This window comes from Gadus morhua, chromosome 19 (genome assembly GCF_902167405.1).
Source record: "Gadus morhua chromosome 19, gadMor3.0, whole genome shotgun sequence".
NCBI classification, from domain to species: Eukaryota; Metazoa; Chordata; class Actinopteri; order Gadiformes; family Gadidae; genus Gadus; species Gadus morhua.
Window position 1 is genome coordinate 4,237,473 of NC_044066.1, and position 18,661 is coordinate 4,256,133.

Below are 18,661 nucleotides of genomic sequence, written 5' to 3' on the forward strand. Positions count from 1 at the left end.
AACACCGAAAATCCGGCTGGGACCCAGACTGGCTTAAAAATCCCAAATATAGCCAGTGGCTATACCAGACTCAACATGGTAAGTTACAATTTGTTGTCATTTTTTATTTTTTTATTTAAAGGAAATATATAGCTTACATTAGCCGCGTTTACATGGACACATCTGACCGCATAGATTTCTATCCGGAACAGAAAATGATCATGTTTACAATTATCTGTTCGGCATAGATTCTATGCCGAATAGAAGAGTTGGTGTAGTCCGTTTTAATCGCCAAGTATGCACTTATTCCGAATAGATTGGGGTTAAATTTAGAGCAGCCGCAGTAGTTCGCCATTGGTCCACTGAGTTCCGTCGGTACTTTTAGGCACACCGAACTTAACCGCTGTCAAGGAAAGTGGATTTATTGCCTGATTCACGTCTTTGTTATCACTCCTTAAAAGTAGTCCGGTAAGCGTGTCCGGTTGCTTAGCGAGGGGACATGGGTGTTTATTAATGACGTGTTCGCGTATCGTAGTGTCCGCGCGCGTCCGAAATAACTGTAAATGAGTAGGCTACTACTAATACTTTTGCAGGCTGAACGTTAAAATACTTCTTAACTTAGAGAGATGGCATCTGCAGTAGTGCGCAATTGGACCTTCGAGGATTCCTGGTCACTAAATTCGCGTAAGACCACTCTCTCCCACCAGTCTTGGCTGCGGACTCGCATCCAAATTCCTCTTGTTTGCGGCGGAGCTTAGGGTAAATATAAAGATCTGACGAGAAATTGACGTTGCTGCGCTGTGCTGCTCCTTCTTAATTGAAGGAGCAGGCAGAGAAAAGCTCTCTCCTGCTGTGCTTTCATTAAAAGGGCTCAAAAGTCTGGTTCTGGAAGTAAAAACCCTATTCATTTTTCCCATTGAGAATTGGATTATTAGCCATAATATCATAACCATCCAAGCTCACCACCAGCTATCTCAATATGTATTGGTGCGTTATGCTCCTGTACATGAAATTAGTTTATATTAAATCAACTTTGTTTTTAGAAAAACACTGTTTATTCTCCGGCAGAAGAACTATACCACGAACCGATCGCGTAAATGCGACGTCTGATTGGTTCAGCCCGCCATTACCATGAACATTTTCAAATGAGGTTTTGAAGGAGAATTATTTTTTTTCGATAAAATTAAAATAAAATAATAATAGACTTTCTGAATTGAAATATTTTTCGTTTACAGGAATGTTCTGTCGCATATGCCGCCAGCATAAGCAGGCTGTAAAGAGAGGATCACCCCAAAGGGTGTTCATTGAGGTCCCCTCTCAGACGTTCAGAAAGGATGTCTTGGATACCCATTTGAGGTCAGAACATCACAGTGCAGCGTTTAAGGCCCACACAACTTTGGTTAAAGGTAAGATTTAATCTAATGATTTGATTTCAGTGAAAGAATTTGACAACTAGACTTTAATCACATTAATGTGAAACTGATGCGTAAGGGCTTATTTTGCTCTTTGTCCAGGTCACTCTGTCACAGCAGCTTTCGAGCCTGTGGTCGTTATTGAGCATGAGGCTGTGGTGGGTGCTTTCAAGTGTCTGTACTGGCTGGTAAAACACGAAATTGCCCACCACACTAACTATCCAGCTCTGCTTGAGCTAGCTGATCTGCTGGGTTGTGACTACTTTGCCAAACTGAAGGTAACTGTATAATATTAACTGGTAAACTGTCAAATGTATTATAATAAGACTTATATAATTTTAATTTTTGTATTTTTCTATATCTCTTTTATTTTCAAAGATAGGGAAATCCACCAACTATAGGTCCCACCGCATGGTTGATGAAATGCTGGAAATACTGGCTGGTGTTATAGAAGCACCAATCCTGCAGGACATTAGAAACTCCCAGGCTGTCGGGATCGAACTGGATGAGAGCACTGATGTTGCTGTGATTAAACAGCTGGATGTACATGTTCGGTAAAAAGATAATGTTTTCTTGTAACAATAATTTAACATAGTTTGAAAAATATATTGCAAGATCAAGCTATGTGTATTTATTTAATTTAAAAACTATTTTATTTTAGATACCTTGATAAAGAGGGAGTTCTTTTTAGCCAGTTTTTGGATTTGGTTCCCCTTCCTGATGGGAAGGCTGACACCATTGTGACTGCCATCCATAAAATCCTTGATGAGAAGGGCATTCCCAAGGACAAAATATTTGGTCTTGGGACGGACGGTGCAGCAGTCATGACAGGTATAAGATTATTGGACTTAAATATATTGTTTTTTTTGCAATTATACCCTCAAATCTTTTTTTCTTTTTAAAAATAGGACGCCATAATGGAGTGGTGAAACAACTCTGCGACACCATGCCATGGCTAGTCGCTGTGCACTGTGCTGCCCATCGTTTGGCTCTGGTCTGCAGAGATGCCTCAGAGAAAACAGCCTACATGAAGACTTTCAGGGACCACCTGCAGCATCTACACCTGTATTTTTGTAACAGCAGCAACAGGACAGAAGTTTTGAAGGCAGCAGCCACAACACTGGGAATCGCTAATCTGAAAGTTAAGGTAAGACAAACCTTAATTTTTACAAGGAGGAAAGATTACAGAAAACTGTTTCATTGCACCAGATATTTCATAATATTTTCCCTGCAATAATGTATAGGAGGTCAAGGACACACGCTGGCTTTCTCAGCACCAGGCAGTGGCAAACCTGCAGAGAAATCTCCCTGCAGTGCTGACGGCCCTTGCAGAGGAGGTACAACACAATAAGTGCCCTGTGGCAAAAGGACTCTACTCCTTTTGTGCCACTTATCGTTTTGTAGCTGCATTGCACCTTCAGGCTGATGTGCTTCCTCATCTGGCGAGATTGTCAAAGATCTTCCAGAAGGAGGACGTTAATTTCCTCGCTGTGAAAGACCAGGTTAGATTATCCACTGTCCTTGTTATAACTTTTTTTTTAATCCAAACAAATGATTTGATATTTTAAGACTATTTGGTTGTGCAGTTGTCACACTGCATACTAAATGTAACTTTGTTTTTCCCTCAGGTACCAGTCACAATTGCCTCAATCCAAAGGATTAAGGAGGCAGGTCACAACCAACCTCCTGGCTCAGCCCTGGCCAAACTCCACCACGACCTGAATGATCCCAGGGGGCTGGGAATGTTTAATATCAGGGCTGAAGAGGAGAGAGAGAGGAGAGGGCAGCAGTCCTCTGGCAGCAGTGACCAGCAATCATTTTGGGGTCGATTTTGCACTCAGGTATTTATTTTTATATTTATTTATATTAGCTAATTGCAACCTGACAGATACAACTATTTTGTACCACAATTATCATAGGATAACAAGTTTTTTTTTTAACAAACTAGGTGATGGAGCCATATCTGCTGCAACTTGTGGAGCAGTTGAACGGGCGTTTCCAGGAACTCCACATCCTTGGGGCATTTAGTGTGCTGAGCCCACAAGCAGCCAGGAAGCTGGATCAGGATGTGCCTGTGAGCCAACTGAAGACTCTCGCAAAAAAGTTCCACCCAATGGATGAGCAGACACCGCTGGAAGAGTGGTCTTCATTCAGAGAACATCTCACTACTGGCATTCTGAAGGTGAAAGATTTTTTTAAGAGCTAGCTTTGTCCCTTATCAAATTTCATCCTATATTAATGTTCCTTGTCAACTGCTCTATCAAACTATAGGACAAGAACCAGATGGATGTAATGAAGGAGCTGACCTCACAGTACGATGAGCTCAGTCAGCTCTACCCCTGTCTGAGCAAGCTTGCTGCAATTGGGCTCACTATTCCGCTCAGCAGTGTTAACTGTGAGCGAGATTTTTCCACTATGAACAGGGTAACACAACTCATTAATAATTTTAGCAAAGTAATTTCTACCTTTAGTCAAAATTTTAAAATCTAATGAACAAAGACAAAAACAAATCTTCACTTTTGGTAGGTGAAAACTGACCTCAGGAACAGGCTGCAGGGAGAGCACTTGGGGGACTGCCTGAAAATATCCATAAATGGGCCGCCTGTTGGAAACTTCCCTTATCAAGAGGCCATGGAGCAATTCTTCCAAAAGCCAAGAAAGATCAAGTGTAGCAACCAGCCATGCTCACTGTGTTCATAATAAAATAAGTGTATTGTAAATAAAATTAGTGTATTGTAAATAAAATTAGTGTATTGTAAATAAAATTAGTTTATTGTTAATAACGTGTTTATTGAATCATTATCAACTTGTGATGGCGAAGCAAGTGTTTTATATGGAAATAACCAACAAATACTCTAGCATCCTGTGAAAAATGTATAACAAATCACACTATCAGCTCTTACCACCGGGCCTAAAAAAAATTCTAGGGGAAACACTGCATATCGTGATATACGTTTTTTTCCATATCGCCCAGCCCTACGTCCCGGGGACGCATCTCATTTTCCCCATGAAAAACGATACATTGTGAACATTAAACAACTCGTGTTTAATCACAGTAACTGGCCAAAGAAACCTTCTTGTGAGCAGACCGGACAAGCGCTGTTTCAACCCTCTGCGCATCTACTCGGCGCAGACGTGATCCCCTTTACAAAGTATCGCGACATGCTAATTTAGCCGCTACCAAAACAACTAGCTCGTCACCGCTGATTTCATTTCAACAATTAAAAATACGAACTTCATAGTAAATAAACCCACGTTTCCACTGTTTGATGCTGTGCTCATTCGTGTCGATTATGTTGTAACGTTTAGGGGACGTGCTGTAATGAAATAAATGAAACATAATCCGGTGGTGGTGATGAAAACTACATTGAACGGCAGCCGCCATATTGTTATGCCCAAACGGCGCCTGCGCATACATCGCGGGCGCCTGGTGAAGAAAGTTGTCAAAGCACAGCACTACCCCAGAGAGAGCATGTGGAAGCTTTGGGTATTGGTGACAAAGTATCACCTGCCAGATTTCCCCAACCTCACCATCCTTGCTCAACTTGCCACCACCCTGGCTGTGCATACAGCTGGCTGCGAACGAGGATTCTCTGCTCAGAACCTCATCCTCACCCTCACAGGAACAGGCTGTCATCAGAACATCAAGACCAACTTCTCAAGGTCAGCCTGGGGCCCAAAAGGTCAGAATTCCCTTTTGAAGAGGCACTGGCCAAATGGAAAGAGGTCAAGCAGAGAAGGCTGTTCACTATGAAGTACAAGTAATCATGACATATGCTCTAGACTCTGTTTCACAGTGACTCAGTTCATTTGATTTAGTTGATGTTCAGATAAGATTTTGGTGACAATTCATTTATTGAAATCATTTGTTAAAATCAGCACTTTTATTGAAATGTCATTTTGGTATTACAGACCATAGAGACACCATTTTGTTTTGATTTGAATTCTAGTAATTTATTTTGGTGCTATTTATGATGCTACAAAAATCCTGTTTGATTTGAATGTAATATGTCATGCCAGCCTTTTTTACAGGACCCTTTTTTTTTTTAAAAAGGGTCCCATGTTCCCTGCTTTTCCCAAAAAAGGGTCCTATGTTCCCCGATATGTATCTGACCGGGGAACATAGGACCCTTTTTTTAAAAAGGGTTCTATGTTCCCCGGTCTGTTACTTTTTCCACCATTACTGCCAAATTCCGGCCGAGATAACTACCATTGCGGAAGAGGGAGAGACGTCGGAGAACCTGACGCAGTATATTCATACGCCGGTAAACAAACCCCGAGAAGCCCAATCCCTACGAGAGCTGCCCGCGGTACGGCCATCCGGAGGCGCACAGAGCTTTTGGCCATGATATTATTATACAATTATATTATATGCTATTATATAAAGAGCTCCGGGAGTCGCAAACGGCAACAATCACTTTCTCCTCCATGCTGCAGTTCACCCCGGACTGCACTGCACTGAGTTGGCCGGTTGAACGCTGATTGGCTGTTACGTTAGACATGTCACTGTTGAACGCCGATTGGCTGTCATTACGCGAATGCCGCGTCGAAGTTTAAATTTTTTAAAGATTGATAGATTGCGGGGAACATAGGACCCTTTTCTGGGAAAAGGGTCCCATGTTCCCCGCTTTTCCCAAAAAGGGTCCTATGCTCCCCGGTATATATGGCTACAGGGGAACATAGGACCCTTTTTGGGGAAAACCGGGAACATAGGACCTGCTCAATTTTGTTCTGCTCAATGGTTGAATCTCCTCGTGACTGAATGTTTGTAAACAGCGCGCATGCTGTATGAGCGCAGGGTTGATGCGCTCCACTTTTTTCTGTGGAGAACCAGCGCCTTGAACATTAAGCATAAAACGAAACCGGATCTTTTTCGCCCGTTTCGGCTCCGTGTGGACGGGGCCTTATTTCCAATCGGTCATTCTGACCGGAGACATTTAGAATTTTCGGTCCTCCTCATTTTTTTCCGGTCAAAGACCGGTAATTACCGGACAACGGGAACTCTGGGCCCGTCCCCGACCCTTGCTGTCTGCTGGTGAAGCTCTCAAAGTATACACGCCCCGTTTTGATAGTGATCGCCTCATTGGCTTGTAAGGCTTGTAAACAAGGAAGTATTGGTCTTACAGACATGTGGGAGGGCTCTATGTCACCGTGAGACCCTGGCAAACACAGCGGATTCAATGAATCAGACGACAATAGCAGAATTCAAACCCTGAATCGCAGTTTTCTACAAAAAAAAACAACATAGTAGCGTTTCGGTTTTCTATTTTTCGGCTGCTTTGTATAAGATGGCTTGTGCATATACACAATGTAATTACACTAAAATATTGATATTCAATTTCTGCGGACTCTTATGAACATTTCATGAGCCAACATGAAGTATCAACTCATTGCTAAGGATATCCACAACGACGATAAAGTTAGAATGCACCAAGGGAGGAGGAGGGTGAGGGGGGCTAGTTTGACCTAAGACACTAGGATATATTTGATCTATATTCGCCAAAAATATCTGTTCCACCATATGGTTGACATTCCTGAGATTCTAAGCTTTCAAACGGTGTATGACATGACTAACACTCAACTGTATGATGCCGAAAATTGACCGAGCATGTTGGGGGGAAGGGCTGGTGTAACGAAAACTTGCCCGCCGGCGGGATTTGACCATTAAGTGGTTAATAAATATTAGAATATATTCAAATATTAATGTTAATAAACAAACAAACTTCGAATATGATTTTTGGGCAAAAGCCCTATCACATAGAGACAAACGAAAAGTTTGTCTCTATGTTATTGGCTAGCCAGCCAATAACTTCATCAGCCAGCCATTATTCTCAAAACAAATGGCTTCGGGGTCTAACGTAGATGGACCACAGTTCTGCGAGGGTGTTGCTTGTCATCTGGAAATAAATATATTATTTCATCAACATAATGTATTGTGTTTACATTATATTATCAGTAGGCCTAAGTAACGACTCAAAATGTAAAAAATATTTATGGGAAAAATCGGGACGGTTCAAAATGTTTTAACCCCTGCCACACGCACACACACACACACACACACACTAACTTTCACGCACACACACACCTACATGCAGACGCACACACATACACGCACGCACACACACTCCACCCAACGTGAACCCCTTTCAGACTGAGGTGTCCTCTCTTTCCCGTGCTTTTGTGCCGATTCCCCTACGTCAGGGGTTCTCAAAGTTTTGACAACTGAGGGCCAATTTAGAAACCAAAAATTTGACTGAGGGCCGCCAAAGGAAAAAAAAATTGGCGGGAAACGCCACCAAAGGAAAAAAAAATTGGCGGGAAACGCCGCCAGCATCCCAGTGGTCAAAAAAGACATTGTACCGTGGACCTCCGGGTGTGAGGTCAAGTGAGGTCTAAATCACGAAACTGAGGTTCAGCCTTTCAAAGTAATGTACAGTCGGATTAAAACTAACAAATGTAAAAGGATTTAATTGAAAGCTAGAGAGAGTCGACTTTCCTCTTTATATTTATTTATATTGTTTAAATTAAAATTGATATAATAAAAAATAAAGTTTTTTTTTTTTCCTTTTTTTTTTTTTTTAACTTACATAATTATGTATGTCATTGCGGGCCGCCGGGAATGATTCCGCGGGCCGCCATTGGCCCGCGGGCCGCACTTTGAGAACCAATGCCCTACGTGATCCACACCTTCCAGACTAAACGTATAACCCCTGTTCCACATTTCAAAGTTTCCAATTAGGTTTTTGATTATGGGAAGGGGCTCTTTCCCGGGCTTATGTTCCCATCCCCCCGCGTGAACGACACACTTTCGATACAAAATGTATGATATCGTCTCACAGATCCCCTATATATATATATATTATACTCTGAACACAATGAGTCAGCGCCCGATCAGACGATTTGAGGCTCTTGACCTTTTTTTTCAAACTGACGAAGAGGCGATTGAAGTTGAACCAGAAATAGAGGAGGATGTCTCAGAAATAGAACGACAATGATCCTGATTTTGAACCAGACCATCATGAGACCGAACAGTCAACAGATGTCGAGGAATAGGCCCCGGAGGAAGAGGCCCCGGAGGAAGAGGCCACGGAGGAAGAGGCACCGGAGGAAGAGGCACCGGAGGAAGAGGCACCGGAGGAAGAGGCACCGGAGGAAGAGGCACCTGGGGAAGACACACCTGAGGTGACATTCCAGTCCAAGGATAGCTACTTCCTCTGGTATTCATCCCCCCAGAACAGAGGAGGCAGAGCAAGAGGGGAAAATACCATTAGGATGACGCCAGGGCCAACACGGTATGCATCATCTCGTGTGGATGACATCAAGTCCAGCTTCCAACTGTTTTTTTACCAGAGTCCATTGTGGAAATTATACTGGCGATGACAAACCTGGAAGGGGGGCGTGTGTTTGCGGACACATGGAAGGCATTGGACCAGGTAGACCTCCAAGCCTACATGGGTCTGTTGATTCTAGCAGGAGAAAATCTGTCCAACCATGAGGCTACAAAAAGTCTGTGGGATGGAGAGTCAGGGAGGCCTATATTCCTGTCAACTATGTCCCTGCAGCAGTTTCACGTCCTCTAAAGAGTTTTCAGATTTGATGACAGAGCTACACAACCTTTCCGCTGGCAAGACGACAAACTGGGCGCCAACAGGAACGTTTGGGACAGGTGGGTGGAGCGCCTACCACTGATGTACAATCCAGGCTCTGAGGTGACAGTGGACGAGCGCCTGCATGTAATGTATATGTGGTGTGGACAGCGATCGACTCAGCCTGGAATCAGGTGAAATGTTTCAGGAGGAGACTCTTCCTGGCAGAGCTTGGGAAAGCTTTAGTGACACCTCTAATTCAACGGCGCCAGCACCTTCCCCGCACACCAGCCTCTGGCAGTCTGGTGAGGAGTCTGCAAGCCCCCGCCACTGCCCTGGCCGCTCTCCCCCCAAAACAGGGGCAGAAACGGAAGAGATGCGAGCTCTGTGCCCCTAGAGACATTAAGACACGTCTTACATGTTTCAAATGCGATACCTACGTTTGCAAGGCACACTGCGACCTGATTGTAAAATGACACACACACACACACACAGTGTTCATGTTCAGGGGTCTCATTTATAACCGTTGCGTACGCACAAAACGGGGCTGAAATTGGCGTACGTGACTTTTCACGCCAAGGTTGTGATCTATAAAAAACCAACTTGACGGGAAAATGTGCGCAGCCCTAAGCAAACTCTGACCCATGCGTACGCATGGTTTGGAGGAAAAGGAGAATTGGCGACACAGACGGTGTGGTGGTGAACTGAAGTCAGACCGAAGAATTGCAGAGTGAGAAGAACGATTATGTTTTATCATCGCCCTTCATCAATTTAATTTCAACCCGTATCATGCGTTAAATCCTAATCAGAATAATTTAAGTCCACTGCGTTATTTCTCAGTTATAACTCCAGAAATATCTCCTTAGAATAGAAATAAAAATAAATTCTCTATATTTAATCCCGTCACTCCATACTGTCCACTGACGGCGCGACTGCATGGAATAAAGCATCTGTCCAACATGTGTCAATAACATAATATTTTTATGTGACACTGTAAACACATGATCAAATGTCAATTAAATCCCAAGTGTGAAAAAACCAAGCCAAACTCATCACAATCGTTGTCCGTTACTCTTGATGCTTTTCATGACAAATCAGGCATTAAAAAGGGGTTATGTTCAAGAACATTTTACGTGGGTAATTACAAACTGATTATCCAAGGCGTTCTCGTCAGTCTTATTACCGTAACCCTATAAATACAGAGGTGAGCGCCGGCCGTGGTAATGCTGCACCATATGGCACTTCTGGCGGACCATGCAGGATTCGGAGGGAGAGTGTATTTAGGGACCATAACGATTTATTGGTAGGCTACATAAAAATATGTAACTCTATGTAAGACCACTTCTTTTTTAATTCTGGGACTGCGCGCTCCGTGCTACTGACAGAGTTCACTGCTGCAGCAACATGTTGCCACTCACTCTGCTTTTTGTTGTTGGCGATTCCAATCCCATGACCGCCGAACAAAACTACCTTTCGGGCCTCCATCTCACCCACAAGTGTCTCCACTTCAACCTCCGTGAAATTTCGCTTTTTGGATTTTCTCAGTACTTCTGCCATTGTTTCCAACAAGACATAATACCGGCATCTGAGTCTGTTTTATATGCAGATCGCATTCATGAGGTCATTTGCATTGACCATTTATGGTTAAAAAGGGGCGTGTAGAGGGCGGAACGTGAAGCTGATTCAGCTGCGCACAATTATAGTCAGTATGTGATTTATAAAGCAAAGTTTGCGTACAGGTGTGCGTACGCAGTGTTTTATAAATCCGAATATTTTTTGACGCACGCAAAACTTGGCTTCTGGGCGTACGCACATTTTTAGTAACGATCCCACGTACAGTTTTATAAATGAGACCCCTGACCTGTGAATTTGGTCTCTATTTAGATTTTTCTGTATTTTTTTTAAATATAAATGTTCATTTTGGAATATAATTTTGAATTTCTGTGTCAATTCACTGCAGTAATTAATGTAAACCAGTAGTCTGAGACATTGTTTACAGGTTACAAGGGAGTTAAATAAAAGTTGGTGATGATCAACGGTTTTTTTGTTAATGTAAGGGCAGTTAAAACAGGCCGGTCAAATTTGACCGGGAACACCAAAGTAAGGGGGGAGAAACGAACACGACACAAAGGTTAAACAATTATTTACATCCGGATTCGCTTTAATGCAAAATATCAAATAATGACCCGTAGTAAGTAAAAGCCCACCATTGGCAAGTACCAAACACAGAAATCAGAATGAGAAAAATATTGTTGTAGATTTTTGGTGAATATTTTCTTTTCTTGCACAGATATCGATAGCAACAACTCATGTCGGTGTGATTTTTTTTGTCAATACGGTGTCCTATAATGTCCTCAACAAACTAAACCCGTAATATAGTGCGATTGTGTTGATGAGCCGATTGCGGGATGGATCCGATTGCAAAACTGAATATCCGGGGAATATCCAACCTGCTGCTAACCTTTACCAGCTAGCAAGTTTCCCTGTTTTAGTATCAGGAAATCTGGTCACCCTTAGCCTTATAACGACAACAGGACAGAGTTTAAGCAGCCTTTTGCATAAAATGCTGCATACAGGTTACATAGGCAAAAAATATGGTCGTTTGTGCAATATTGCGTTTTTTGATGAGGTCTTTGGCTGGAAAAACTTGTCGCCATCTGACAACCCTGCTCAAAGAGCCTCATTAGCTATGTAGCCTAAATATGATCACGGAATAATGCTTAAACGACAAGTTGGCTCACGCAAAACCACACCCAGATCATACGCGGTTTTTTTTTCAGTAGCGGCGACATGTCTAGTTTACAAAATGCAGTTATGTTACTCATCTATTGGGGGAAGTGTCGTGGCCTGAGGTCTTCGTTCGGCTGCTGGGGCCTGGAGGCCTTGACGTCTGCCCGGACCGCCTGGAGACGACGCCGCGGGTCCACGGATTCCTCTTGTGTTCGTCGAATGTAGATGTTCGTCACGAATTCACGCTGTTGAAATTGGTGTTGGGTGTCATGAATTCAATTCACTTGGACCTGACAAGGAAAGGAGCTCCACTCGGGATAACAGAAACCCGATGACCGTTTCAGAACGCACACTGATCGTTCATGAAAGCACGTGGATGCGTCGCGTGGAGAATAGGCCTCACGGGAAGGCTGTGAGGACGTGACAGGTGTGCCCAATAACCAGAGATCATTTGGGGGCGGCCTTGACCAACAAAAAAAGCTCAGCTCTGAAAACATTAATAAAATGTAAAGGGATGGCAAATCATTTTGAATTACGTCCCAGAGAGCGAGTAACCCCTGACTGACTCGAATAACCCCTGACTGCAGATCGAGGAGGGGCTTAAATTTTCCCTAAACGTGGGCTGGTCTGAACGTTTAAGCAGAAAGCAGGAGAACGTGTTTCCGTCTGAGTCGTCTGAGTCCATAATAGAGCTCGTAAGTCGCCATTGCTCATGGGACCTATGAGACCGAAAAAAATGAATGGGAGTCAATGGAGAGAAAGTAATTATTTTCTGATCCCAGTCTTTATATGCCCCGGATTACACATATGTTGTTTTTGGATTTAAATGATAATTTTTCATGCAAAGAAAACTATAATTTAGCAGGTAGGTTTGATACGGTTAGTTTTTGTGTGGGGCGCTTTGTGGACTACAACTCCCGCTGCTCTCGACGCGTATGATATGCGTCACCACCACTCACAAACAGTTTTTTTGGCCTGTCAGTGGTGGATTTTTTTGGCCTCTCAGTGTATCGATACATGGTGTGTTTGCAGTTGAAAAATCTTTTTGTGGTCCTGCAACACCCATACATGTAATCAAGAATATGTGGGGGCCAGCACAGAAGATCATCTGTGAGGTCGACCAGTGTCGTTTGAATGCTGAATTTGCTCAAAGGAGCGGCATGTTGCCTTTCGATTGCCACCACATCCAATCATTGTATTGCCCACGCACTGACGGTCAAACCATGACACTCTTTACATTGTAATGGGGGCCAATTGTGATTTCAGAGAGGTATGTGTAAATCGTGACACATTATGCATAGTGTACAAGGTGTTATTTTTTTACAACATATTAACATCTTCCTGCATTTCCTTCTTCAAAGGAAAACATGCTGCAAATTAGGAGATGGTGATGTCTCGCTCTCCTGCAGAACTTCCCTTAGCCGTAAGTGCCCTGAATATCACACTTTTGAATCAAATCACAAAAAAACAGTATTACTCACTGTCAACAGACCAACATGAATGTTTTCATAGTGAATGTATGTTGTCATTAAATTACTAAGGTCCGAAGAAGACCGATTGCAGGACAGAAAACGGCGACGAGTGCAAGGAGGGCTACAGGTGAGAGGTCATGTGATTAATTAGTCTTGTAGTCAACTATTGCTAATCGTAATCCCTCCACTTATTTCAATTATCTGTTTTACATCTTGCATTGTTATTGTGCCTATAAGAACCGCAATCTGTTTCCTTTCTAGACGCTGGGAAATTGACAGAACTCGAAACCGGGAACAGGGTTGCTTGTTATGGGCCAGAAAAATACCATGATACTTGCCATTGTTAAACATTTATGGAAGCTTAAGGAATGTATTTGGCTTAGCTAAAACAAATTTCTTTGCAGATCAAACATTTTTTGCCTGGGGTGAAAATAAAAATCAATGATGCAAAGTCTTCTGTCTTTGGTTTATTAGACTTAGCATTGAGTGTACAAAATAATATGTGTCTATACTCTTATGGAAATGCTATGGTTTGTTTATATATATATATATATATATATATATATATATATATATATATATATATATATATATATATATATATATATACATACATACATATACATATACATATATATACATATATATATATATATATATATATATATATACATACATATATATATATATATATATACATATATATACATATATATATATAATCTTTTTTTTTTTCATGGTAAAAAAGTCATTTGACAAGTTAAAAGTAGGAATGCCTAAGTCTATCAAATGCATGAACCTTTTTCCATATTAAGTCATTGTTCTGTGCTATATTGACGTTTGAGAATGTGCTGCCGGATCTCTGCCACCAGATGGCGCCCGCGGGGGTGAAACCATGGGTTAAACGTTTAGACCAGCCCACATTTAGGGAAAATTTAAGCTCCTCCTCGATCTGCGAGTCAGGGGCACTTGGAGTGAGCGGCCTAGCCTGGTCCTACCAGACCATCGTACTTCATTTCATCTGAAGTGCAATGAAAATTGAGCGGAAGTAGGTAGGTGGGCGATGCCAGGCTAAGAGCGGCCCATGCCTACCATCACATTAACCAAATAAAACAAATAATCCCTCATTCTCCTCCTCCTCGTGTGCGAATAAAAACGAGAGTTTAGTATTTCTGTAGCTATTAAACTAACAGCGCCTGCATATTATCAAACGAAATCACAAAACAAATTAACAAAAATCCATTACCATCAGGCCTACATAGCAATAATTCATCTTTAGAGCTGTCAAGCGATTAAAATATTTAATCGTGATTAATCGCATTAATGTAATAGTTAACTCACGATTAATCGCAAATTATTTTTCTATGCTAAATATCCCTTGATTTTTTTGTCCCATAATTCTTCTCATTTTAATTCTCTTATCAACATGGTGAATTGCATCGGCTTGCCTTGTGCAAATGATTTTTTATTGATAACAACATTGGCATATACTGATCAAAACAGGACGATACAAAAAAAGAGCCTATAGTGCAATTAAACGACTGCTTTGAACAAATGTCATTTGAACATAGCAGTCAGGCTACTGCTTCTTTGATTTGAGCCAAAGAAAAAAAAAAATATATATATATATATTTTTTTTATATAAAATAATTTCGTTAATCGCGCGATAAAATTTTGAACGCCGTTAAATTTGGTTTGCGTTAACGCCGTTAATAACGCGTTTAACTGACAGCTCTAAAATAAAGTAAACGTATTTTTCTTCGCAAGGTTGTAATGTAGGAACTCGCATCTTCTTGCTCAGCGCTGAATGGGAGCAATACTAGCCAATCACCACAAGAGGATGCTAAGGCACTAAGCATATAAAAAGTCATCAGCGTCAGGATTTACGTTGCTCAGATCCATCGTGCTGTGTCCATTTTCAAGTTTATTTTTAACGGGAGCTGCAGACATTTGGAATAGGTGGAACCATAGGCCTATATTATTGAGTTGTAGTATAAATGGTCCGATACAACATGAGCATGTTCTGTGTGTCAAAACTCACCAACACAGGGAACTATGGTCAGTGGCGGTTCTAGGGGCGGGGCCACAGGGGCCCTGGCCCCTGCTGAAATCTGATTGGCCCCTGACGTGCCCCTATTTCGTCAATGAATTGACGAGCTGAACTACCGGAGAATTCAACGATCACAGATGCAATTGCACACCCAAACTATTGGCGGCATTAATGTGTCAATTCAACTTAGGAGAGGCCAGAAGGGAGGAGGTCCGAAGGGGGGAGAGCTGGAGGGAGGAGGTCCGAAGGGGGGAGGCCTGAAGGGGGAGGCCTGAAGAGAGGAGGGAGGAGGGAGGAGGCCTGAAGGGAGGAGGCCTGGAGGGAGGAGGCCTGAAGGGAGGAGGCCTGGAGGGAGGAGGTCCGAAGGGGGGAGGCCTGAAGGGGGGAGGCCTGAAGAGAGGAGGGAGGAGGCCTGAAGAGAGGAGGGAGGAGGGAGGAGGCCTGAAGGGAGGAGGGAGGAGGGAGGGGGCCTTAAGGGAGGAGGGAGGAGACCTTAAAGGAGGAGGGAGGAGGCCTTAAGGGAGGAGGGAGGAGGCCTGAGGGGAGGAAGCCTGGAGGGAGGAGGCTTTTGGTGCGTTTTAATATCCATCCGTCTCGGAGGTCCGAGGACGTTGCCTAGCGACACGCACAAACACGCCCCTTTTCCGAGGACGGCGATCTCGCCATCTCGGTTGAACTCAGTGGTGACCGAGCGAAATTCCGAGACAGAATTCAAGATGGCTGCGCCCATTGTGACTTGAAGTATGAACTGTTTTCATTGTGCTTGGACCACTTTGGTAGTTTAAATGGTCATTTCAATCACTCGTATTACTGCAATACCTTACTGCGTCCGTATCTCTGCCTATGTACACAAATATATTGTATTTGTGTACAGCACTTTGGTCAACGACTGTTGTTTTAAATGTGCTATATAAATAAACTTGACTTGACTTGACTATGGCCTATAGCCTACTTATATTGGATCGCCTGGTCCTCTGCCAATGCTACCGCGACAATAGCTTTCCGGGTGGCGTCCATGTTTTCCTCCAACGACCGAGCGAAATAATAAAACGCTTGAAGTGTGGGCGTGGCATCAGATCCGAGATCCGAGTCGGTTCGCAGAGAATACTCGAACGCACCATTTAAGGTAGGAGGCCTGAGGGGAGATTTTTTATTTTTTTTTACACTCCAAATCTAGCTCATCCGTGTTGATGCCACTCCTACAATTATCTGAAACGTCTTCATTTGTGAACAGGGAATTGGCTAATGTACATTTTCAGAGTGGCCCACTCTTGTTCTGACTTATCCATAAAATAAGGCAGGGATGGGCAACTGGCGGCCCGCGGGCCGCATGCGGCCCGCGACCCGCATGCCCACTCAGCCCGCACATAATTATAAAAAAAAAAATATATATATATATATATATATATATAATAATAATAATAATTGATCGAGTTACAGAAAACTCGTTCAAGAAAGATGAGAAGAATTCATAGAATTCAAAGGCAAACCCATGCGTCTAGTTTGCTTAGAAGCGATATCAGTCATCAAAGATCCACTTAAGTCGCCACTACAACTACTACAACTGTTTGTTGGGTTTGAGTTCATTGAGTTGTTGCACTTAATGTTGGGCCACTGTTTTTCAGTTTTTTGACTTCATTGAATGATGATGTATGTGAGCCCTTTGCACTGATAAAAATACTGACCATTCATGTGGCTGTTTGAGCATGGAAAACATGAAATGAATGTATGTTGGTTCAATTAACATACCGTACATAGGTTATGATTCTGGACGATCTTTTAGGTAGTGGCCATCGCCAAAATGCACCAGAATACTGGAAATCATCTACCAAATTCAAAATTATGTAGCTTCTCTCAGCTCACGTTTAGTTGAAGTGTGCAGTGATGTGGCCCTCCGATGGTTATGATAAAAAATGTGGCCCTCTTTATCATGAAAGTTACCCATCCCTGAAATAAGGTAACTGATAACCGTCATTCACACATTAAAGAGTTTGGCCACTGAACGAAGAAGACCAAGAAGAAGCAACAATCCGTCAGGCTGTGATAGATGGTGAGAATTTGATTGTTTTGTGTGTGAACAAATGAAGATGTTTCAAATCCTCCTAAAAGGGCAGTCGAAACAGAAGCGATTATAGCCAGCAACAGGTCATCCACTTCGGTTATTTCTTACAAAAGGTTAGAAATCCCATATCATGCTTTCTTAGGGTTAATAGTTGCATTTTTGGGTACTACTAGCATAGGATAACATGCCACCTAGAAATATCTTACTATTCTCACACTGGTCATTTCTGTAAAACCGATTTCAGCAGCTTTCAAAAAACTGATTTGTATCATGTTAAATTTGTGTCACGTTGTTGGGTGACGTCACTTCTGTTGGTATTTGAAGCGAGATCCCAAACAAACAGAGCCAGCTCCCCCCTCCCTTCCGTGTTTCGTGCTTCTGTCACGTTAAAATTGTACCGGGGGCGAAAATTGTACCGGCCTACGTCATCGTTTGTTTACATCCTGACAACCTGACAACCTGCCCTGCAACAGACGACGCGATGCAGATAACATGTTTCCAAACGACGAAATAACATAATACAGATAGCGGATCGCTATCTGTATTATGATAGATAGCGATAACACTTGTTTTTATCGAAACAATAAAAAAAATTGCCAGCGAAACGGACGATCGCGTCAAATGACAAATGTTTTGCCCGCGAAACGGGCGATCGCGTCAAATGACGCGTCAAATCACGTAGGAAGGTTCTTGAACATTCTAGACTATGAAACCTGCTTAAAACACTCAGTTTACTAGCTAAATTCGATTAAACAATTCAATACAAATATAAAGTAAAAACAAGTGTTATCTAGCGATCCGTTATCTGTATTATGTTTCAAGAACCCTCCTACGTCATTTGACGCGATCGCCCGTTTCGCGGGCAAAACATTTGTCATTTGACGCGATCGCCCGTTTCGCTGGCAATTTTTTTTATTGTTTCGATTAAACAATTAAATACAACACAAATATAAAGTAAAAACAAGTGTTATCGCTATCTATCATAATACAGATAGCGATCCGCTATCTGTATTATGTTATTTCGTCGTTTGAAAACATGTTTTCTGCATCGCGTCGTCTGTTGCCGGGCAGGTTGTCAGGATGTAAACAAACGATGACGTAGGCCGGTACAATTTTCGCCCCCGGTACAATTTTAACGTGACACATCCATGGCTGAGCTTGAGCGCCCCTTAGTGGAAGGAAGCAGGGGCGAAGGGGACAGGCTTCGTAGGGTTGGCAGGGTTCTCTTCAACACAACATCTACTACACCTACGGCCACTCACAACGGCCTCCTCGAGTAAGAAGAGGTCAACATCACCCCCCCCCCCCCCCCCCCCCCCGAGCTCCATCCCTTCCCCACCATGAGCTGTGGCATCATGAAGAAGAGGATG

At 42.7% G+C, this 18,661-nt stretch overlaps 1 protein-coding gene and 1 long non-coding RNA gene across 2 annotated transcripts; both read left to right on the top strand.

Annotated features, from left to right (window-relative positions):
• The first annotated feature begins 723 nt into the window (after positions 1 to 723).
• LOC115531842 (zinc finger protein 862-like) lies at positions 724 to 4,211 on the top strand. The gene is made up of 3 exons (XM_030341149.1): positions 724 to 3,573; positions 3,663 to 3,815; positions 3,918 to 4,211. Exons 1-3 carry the CDS (start codon positions 3,343 to 3,345, stop codon positions 4,089 to 4,091), a joined length of 558 nt encoding a protein of 185 aa, XP_030197009.1. The 5' UTR covers positions 724 to 3,342; the 3' UTR covers positions 4,092 to 4,211.
• Positions 4,212 to 12,528: 8,317 nt separating this feature from the next.
• LOC115532604 (uncharacterized) lies at positions 12,529 to 13,621 on the top strand. Its single transcript, XR_003974081.1, has 3 exons — positions 12,529 to 13,130; positions 13,249 to 13,306; positions 13,441 to 13,621. It is a non-coding gene; the product is annotated as an uncharacterized LOC115532604 (long non-coding RNA).
• Positions 13,622 to 18,661: the final 5,040 nt, after the last annotated feature.

What these genes read in the sequence shown, in the direction of transcription:
- LOC115531842 (XM_030341149.1), top strand. Translation starts at nt 3,343, where the DNA reads ATGGAGCCATATCTGCTGCAACTTGTGGAGCAGTTGAACGGGCGTTTC. An exon ending in TCACTACTGGCATTCTGAAG is followed by an intron (nt 3,574 to 3,662) that starts GTGAAAGATTTT and finishes ATCAAACTATAG; the next exon opens with GACAAGAACCAGATGGATGT. An exon ending in ATTTTTCCACTATGAACAGG is followed by an intron (nt 3,816 to 3,917) that starts GTAACACAACTC and finishes CACTTTTGGTAG; the next exon opens with GTGAAAACTGACCTCAGGAA.